Source organism: Mirounga leonina, unplaced genomic scaffold (assembly GCF_011800145.1).
Source record: "Mirounga leonina isolate KUSES-001 unplaced genomic scaffold, KU_Mleo_1.0 Mir_128, whole genome shotgun sequence".
Taxonomy (NCBI): Eukaryota; Metazoa; Chordata; class Mammalia; order Carnivora; family Phocidae; genus Mirounga; species Mirounga leonina.
The window spans coordinates 24,480,249-24,488,090 of record NW_023270320.1 but is presented as its reverse complement, the minus strand read 5'-3'; the positions used below and the strand labels follow the sequence as shown (position 1 = coordinate 24,488,090).

The following is a 7,842-nucleotide window of genomic DNA, read 5'->3' as shown; positions in this document are numbered from 1 at the left end:
CTCTTCCTTCCTTCCTTCTCTCTTTCTCTGTTTCTCTCTCTCTTTCTTTCTCTCTCTTCCTTTCTTTCTCTCTCTTTCTTTCCTTCCTTCCTTCCTTCCTTCCCCTTCTGTCCTTCCATCCATCCTTCCTTCCTTAAGAAAATTTAATTTCTTATTTATTTATGTATTTATTCATCATTTCACTCTTTCCTTCAATAAATGTTTGCCAAGTACTACTCAGGGCTCTGGGGCTAGAGACCCAAGCCTATCAGCAAGGTGTGAGGGCTAACATGCAGCAGAAAAACAATATAAAAATGAGCAAATAGGGAACACAATGTACATAGTGGTAGGTGCTGTGAAGAAAAATAAAGCATAGTAGAGGCAGGAGGGATGGAAGATGCCTTTTTAAATGAGATGTTTAACAATGGCATCTCATGTTTCCTACTGCCCTCTTTCCTCTTTTTGATCCCTTACAAATAGTCTATTCTATACTCCCCTTATAGCTATTACCCTACCACAGCTGTTCTGCTAAAATATTTATTTTGTAATTTATTCTATTATATATAATATATATTATATATACTAATATATATTATAAAATATATTAATATATATTTTATTTATGTATGTATTTATAACAGTGGTGTTACATATATAAGATACCTTAGTTCTCACTGAGGTGCACTGGGAAGAGCAGAGCCTAAAGTGTGACCCTTCGCAGGGACATTTAATGCTGTAGAGATGCAGAGAGCAGAAATCTTTCAAGAGATGCAAGCACCAAAGACCTTTCTCAGTGAACTGAGGTTCTTTTCCTAATGAGCAGCAGAGTGTAGCTTTTGTTCATCTATCTCCTTCCCGGTCACCCCATCTCCTGGACACACAGCAGCTTCATTAGAGACTCAGGCCTTTTAAAAACAAACAAACAAACAAACAAACAAAAACCCCGCAGGTTCTCTGAAAGCTCCCATGGCAGATCACCACCCTGCCGCCGGCCCACCCTCCCACCCAAGGCGCCTGTCTTCCACTAGGGACTCCTCCACTCCCTCCCCCCAGAAGTGTCCAGTTCCAAACCCTCTCTCTCCAGGCCACTGTCACTTCAGATAATAAAGCTTCTATATTAGTGTTCTCTCGCTGTAACAACTGACTGCAATCTTAACAGTTTAAAACAACCCTAATTTATCCTTTCTGTGGTCTAGATCTAAGATCAGTAGGTGGGCTTAGCCGGGTTCCCTTTTTGATATCTCACAAACCCCACATCAAGCGGTGGGTGTCATGGGAAGAATCCTCATCCAAGCTCATTCGGTTTGTTGGAAGCATCAGAGGCCACTCTCAGGGCTTTGCTGCAGGTCCTCATCCATGTCAAAGCCAACTACTCCCCTTTCACACCTGGGTTCTGCCTTCTCCTTAGGCTAACAGCAGAAGAAAACCATGCTTTCAAAGAGCCCCCAGGATGGGATTAGGCCCCCACATCATCTCCATTTTGATTAGCTCAAAATCAACTCTTTAGCAATCCTAATTGCACCTGCAAAATTGCTTCTGTCACATAACACCGCATGATCATGGACAGACAGGGCATCTCATCCTACATTCAGTCCCCGGGATTAGACCGGGAAATCTTAGGGAACATTTTATAATTCTGCCTACCATTGCCTCTTTTCAACTTATTTCTGATTTGGCTCTTCTAAAAAGAAACTGTTAGTTTTGTTGTATTACTAGAACATAACTTATGTTTTGCTGTAAGAGAAGTTCAAATGGAACACAGAAGTATGTAAAAAGGTTAAAATCTGTAATCTCACTTTTTAGGGAAACAACCTCAAGGGTTTTTGCTGTGCTTTGGAGGCAAGGTAACTTCATTCCACTCATTGTTTTTTCTGTTGAGGCTGGTAACAGATGAGATCCCAAACTTAAATTCTTTTATATTGCACAAGGCAGAGGATTCTTTTTGTTGACTGCTGGTGTACTAGTTGATACATTGAATCTACAAGGTGGCACAGCATGCATATTTGAAATATGCTACTTCATTACAGCCAGAAAATATTTTACCGGCAACATTATACTACATTTTTAATAAGCACAGTTCTGCATTGCAGCAATATGCATAAAATATTTATATAAGAATCAACTCCCTAAAAATCTAACTTACTAAGCAGAATGATGTACTATAATTTTGAGGGTTAGAAAACAAAGGAGATATAGTGGACAAGTGAATATGGTCTTTAAATAGTTTAAAAAGCACACAAAAAAAGAGAATAAATTATTTTGTATGGATCTAGTAAGTAAATCTAGGACTGAAGGATAGAAGTTGCAAGAAGGGGGTACCTGGATGGTTCAGCTGACTCTTGATTTTGGCTCAGGTCATGATCTCAGGGTCGTGAGATCGAGCCCCGCATTGGGCTCTGTGCTGAGCTTGGAGCCTGCTTAAAGATTCTCTCTCTCCTTCTCCCTCTGCCCCCGCACCCACCCTGCTCCACACACAGGCTAAAAATAATTATTTATTTATTTATTTATTTATTTATTTATTTATTTATTTATTTTTAAAATATTAAAGTAGTTGCAAGAAGGTATATTTCAGTATATAAGGATACTTTTTATTAAAAATAAAAATAAATAGAACTCCCTGGGCAGGAACAGATTTCTAGGAAAACCAGTATATTTTTTTCCAGATGAGGCATCCTGACTGCTAAGAGTGTTATATAGCAGGTTTCAGCTTACTTCATCTGAAAAGCACCAGATAGTAAACCTTTTCTGCTTTGTAGGCCATACTGTCTGTCACAACTCCTTAACTCGGTTGTAGAATGAAAGCAAGTATAGACAATTACATGAATGAATGGGCATGGCTGTGTTCCAATAAAACTTTATTTACAAAAACAGGCACCGGGCCAGGTTTGGTCTGTGAACTGTGGTTTGTCAACTCCTGCTATATATCATTTCCTAAACTGGGTGAGAGAAGGACCTAATCATCCTCCAATTCCCTTCCATACTCAAAACTTCAGTGTTACATGCTTCTTTGATGAGGATGTGGAAAAGCATAGATATCATTAGTCAAAAGATCCTTCCAGAAGGAACTACCCATACCCATTCCTCATTCAGTTGTCATCCAGGTAATTGCAATGGGAAATTTCAGTTAAATGAAATTTAAGCTGCATGACTCCAAATAACGGGGAATGCTATGCACATTTTTAAAAATGGAAATCTGGGCATGCATTGTGGGGCCCTAAAATGAAATAGTTAATATATTAAATAGCTGAACACAGGAATGGGACCTTCATGGAATATGTTGACAGGACAAAAAGTTGAAACTGTTGGCAGAAAACCAAAGTCAATATCAGAGCCAAGCAAATACTGCGTGCAGTGCCCCGTTAGGAGAGCTGGAGGACCATCCATTTTTAAGTGGCGGGAGACACCCTCACCTCCAGAGCCAGAGAAGCAATTGGGCTCTCAGGTAGAGAATTTCTATTATTCTGATTGCTTCCAAATAGTTGTGTTTTTTTTTAATTAAGCATAATTCTACTTTGAGAAGAAGCTATCAGTATATGTTCTAATTTCCAGTGTATTTATAGAGTGTAGAAGAAACTGATATTCTTCTATATGAAGTCTTTTAGCATAAGATATTTTAAAATCAAAGAGAATATTGACTGCTTTAAAATTTTTCAATGGGCATTAGTATTTTGAGAGCTTTTCTTAGGGATTCTGGACCCTAACCATTATTATTTGCCATTATTTATTGCCATTATTTACAATCAGTTTCTTTTTGTTCAAGTCAAGAGGTTTCACAGCCATTTAATTCCCCTCTACCAGTTCCCTTTCCATAATTATCAATAATATCGGCAGTAAGTGAGCAAGGAACACAACAGTAGTCTAGAGATCTCAGTTTGTATCTTGTGCCAAGTCTCCAGCATAAAATATTCAGAAAGCTCTTGTTCCCTGTGCTGGTAATTATGTGCTTAGACTTGCAATGCAGACATTTATAAGAAGATCACTATCACCTTAACTGAAGGTTCATGTTAAATATGATGTTACCAGCAGGGTCACGCGTGTGTTGCTTTCTCTTTTAGGATGATTTCATTCAGGCAAGCAGCTTATCTCACTTGCTTCTTTGCTACCGTTTCCTGTGGTGAGTGGATTCTCTCTAAGATCTAAAGTTGTGTGTGGGAGAGAAATAGTTAACAAGACATGCCAGCCCTGGAGAAAACTATTGAACAGCTTTGGGAAGGAGGCAGACCCAAGAAGTCAGGACACAAGTCCTTTTACTATCCAGGGGCAACTGCCACTTCTCAGATGTGTTGCCTGAGATATACCAGGGTGGGGGAGCCCGGAAGTGAGAACGTCTTTGGGCATGTGTGAGCAGAAACTGCTGTTGGCAAATAACTCTCTACAAAAAAGATCTTAAACACTCAGCCCTCTATTTTTATTATCAATATATTTTAAAAATCAACTTTATCTGAATATCCAGCGTGCAGACATTTTAGAGTGTCTGGATCCAACCCAAATGTTGTAATAGGTACCGGGTGCGTATTTTTACTCTTTTAGGCCACTGGGGAACTGCTTCAGAAATGAAACTATTTGGCTTAAATTTAAATTAGTAAATCATCCATTTGAATAGTTTTGATTTCAACACCAGGTTTTGAACGTATTTCTCTCTCTAGCCATTCCACTAAATTTTCAGGGACTAAAGATGATTCTGGACATTGTTTTTCATCAATCGTTCTGGAATGGAGTTTTCTCTGAGCAACCATTATGGGTAGATTCTGAGTCTGTGCTGACTTAACACGGCCATACCATAATGGTTATTTACCTACCTCTCAGATGTATGGCTAAGATAAACACCTTTTGGATAAGGGTTACATTTGTAAAGAGATATAATTTCTTCAGGAAGAAGCTGTTTTTCCCCTCCTAAACCAAAATCCCCCCCATGTTTAATTGCTTTTTTGAGCCATGATCATTAAATCCATTGAATGCTGAGGAGTAGAAGCCAGAGATGCCATAGACCATGGCCACTTCAGTTTTATCTTTTTGGCAAAAAAAAAAAATTATGATCATCCTAGGAAAATTAGAGGTGCAGGTAAGCAGAAAATGAGAAACTGCCTATTATCTGTAGTCTTATAACACAGAAATGGCCACTGTTAAAAATTTTTTTTGGTCTTTCAGAAATTTTTCTACACATGTCTATTTACACATTTAACAAAGATGTTATTAATTATAGATACTTTGTTTATAACTTATGTTTCCCATTTATAGCTGTCTTTTTATACATATCATGTTTTTTTGGAGCTTAGTAATCTTCCCTAGTCATGGTATTTTTGTATACACATTCTTATACACACATTCAGTTATTTCTGTAGAATAAAATTTTGGAAATAAATATGTTAGAAAGGTGTGAATATTTTGGAAGGCTTTGTGATGTACATCATGAAATTATCTTTCAAAAAGGTGATTCTCCAGTTAACCCTCTCCACCAGCAGATAAGAATGATCATTTATCCCACTTAGGCCAACTCCAGTAGTTGTCTATATGACTTGATATATATTCACCTTTCTGGAAACTGTATCCTAATTTGTTTCTGGGAAACCGCTGCCTCCAAGTTTGGGTCTCTGAGGTGGTGACCCAAGCAGTAAATAGGGGCACACATCCTGCTGGCTACAGTGACCCGATCAGAGCCAAAGGTCTGCAACGAGACCTTTGCTTACACTTCTAGAAATAAGACTCTTCTTCTTACTATTATTTCCAATTGACTTGAACTATTGGAGAATGCAAAGCCCTGAGCTTCTGGCACCTTGCCACTCTGTGGATCCTGAGAGTAACAGTAACAGAGCAAAGGGATGAAGACAAATTCAATCTTGATGGGATCAGCCCAGTACCCTGTCCAGTGATTCCTGAAGCCAAATCTGCCATGGACTTTGGCCTCTGAACCAATACATTTCATTTATACTAAGTCACATTGAACTAGGTTTTTTATCTTTTGCAGCAAAATCAGTACATCAACATTGGTAACTTAGATAATTAAAAATTTTTGCTAATCTGGTGAGTAAAATGGCATCAGCTGTTTTAACTTGACTGTATTTATGATTCTTACCAATTTTTCTTATACTTACTATTTGCTTGTGTTTCTTTTGTAAATTACCTTTTCATATCCTTTGCCCATTTTTTTAAAATGTAGTGTTTTCTTCTCCTTATCGATTATGTAGTTTTTTTTTTTTAATAAGACCAAATAACCTGCCCAAAGTCCATGGACATATGAGACAGTGTGACATTATTTTATGTTATGGGATAACTTAATGTAACAATGCTTTAAAACACTCTAAAATACAATAGGAACAAGCCCATCCTCGTTATTGTCACCACCATTATCATCATCATTTCCAACTTATGAGGATAAGCAAGAACACCTATTAGAACTTTCCTCCCAGCCTGTTCCAAAGTTGGTGTGTTTCAGTTGCCCCATTCTATCAGCCAAGTCACATGGCAGTTCACAAAGGCTTAGTTGCAGAACGGAAACTCCCAGGCTAGCACAGGGTATTGTTTGTACTCATGTTTGTGCACTGGGATGGGGGAGGATGGCTGCTTGGTAACTAGGAATCAGCCAAATACACCAACTATTTAAAACACAGGTTACTTTGCAGTTAGCGTTGTCACTGGACCAGCTATTCAGGGTTCTGTGTGTATCTGAAATCTAGGCCTATACACCTGGCAATTTGTATTCCCATAAGCTTCCACCTGAAGGGATCTCTGCTTTTTCTAAAAATGAAACTTACCGAAGAGTTAATCATCTTAGCCACACCTCCGAGAGGAAGAAAATCGATCTTGCTGGGTTAGGTCATCCTAACAGAGCTCAGGGCTAGAATCCCCAGAGGTGTAGGATAGTGCAGAGGAAATTCTAATCTTCAGTGCTTAATGAAACATGTGTCTAAGCTGCCCATTCCCCGAAGGGCAATACAAAAATAGACGTCCTAGGGATGGACAAAGCTGTCATTGGAATATCCTGTGGTTAACAGACAGTTGACAGACAGATAAATGCACTGCCTGAGTTGGAAAAGCTTATTAAGCTGACTTTAAAGCGGGTCTTTCAAGGTAAACTCAAATTCATGTATTAAAGTTTACTTTTAATATATGAAACAGTGGAACAGTAAAGGTAGCACTTAATACTCTAATAATATGTGGGATGCAGGGTACTTTAGAACTGTGAACAATTCCAAACAGCAAATAGTTCAGAATGGATTTTCAATTTAGCATATGCACGCATTTGCATTTTCTTGTAGAAACCGAGCAAATAAACGTACTTATCCCAATAAGTACCCAATAACTCTTGGTTTGTTTAAATTAAACTGAGATGAGGAACAATATTTGACATCGCACACTAGAAAAGGGAACAGGATTAGGAATGAAAAGAGCTAGGTTTCTCTCCTAGTACATTCACTAGCCATGTGGGTCTTGCGCAAGTCTGTATTGCCCTGAGACTCAGTTACTTAACTTCTTTCTGTAAAAACAAATCAAAACAAAACAAAAAAGTCAGAGGCATATACTGAAGTCTGTCTCTAACTCCCCTTACAGAGCTATTTGTTATGAAGGGTTTTGAGAAAGAGATCCTACATTGTTTTTTTTTTTTAATGTGTTTATTTGACTATAGTTGACACATAATGTTATAATAGTTCTAGGTGTACAACATAGTGATTCAACCTCTCTGTACATTCTATTCTCCACACAAGTCTAGCTACCATATGTCACCATACAACACTGTATAACAGTATCATTGACTATAGTTCCTATGCTGTGCCTTTTATGCCCATGACTTATTTATTCCATAACTAGAAGCATTTTATTTTATTTTATTTTATTTTATTTTATTTTATTTTATTTTATTTTATT

General features: G+C 37.9%; 1 protein-coding gene across 1 annotated transcript in view; it reads left to right on the top strand.

The window, feature by feature from the left end:
- Positions 1–7,842, top strand: part of KLKB1 (kallikrein B1) — a 38,000-nt gene that overhangs the window by 14,035 nt on the left and 16,123 nt on the right. The window contains exon 2 of the mRNA XM_035004202.1: positions 4,035–4,093. Within this exon, the coding sequence (XP_034860093.1) occupies positions 4,036–4,093 (58 nt within the window). The 5' untranslated portion in view covers position 4,035. The remainder of the gene's footprint in view (positions 1–4,034; positions 4,094–7,842) is intronic.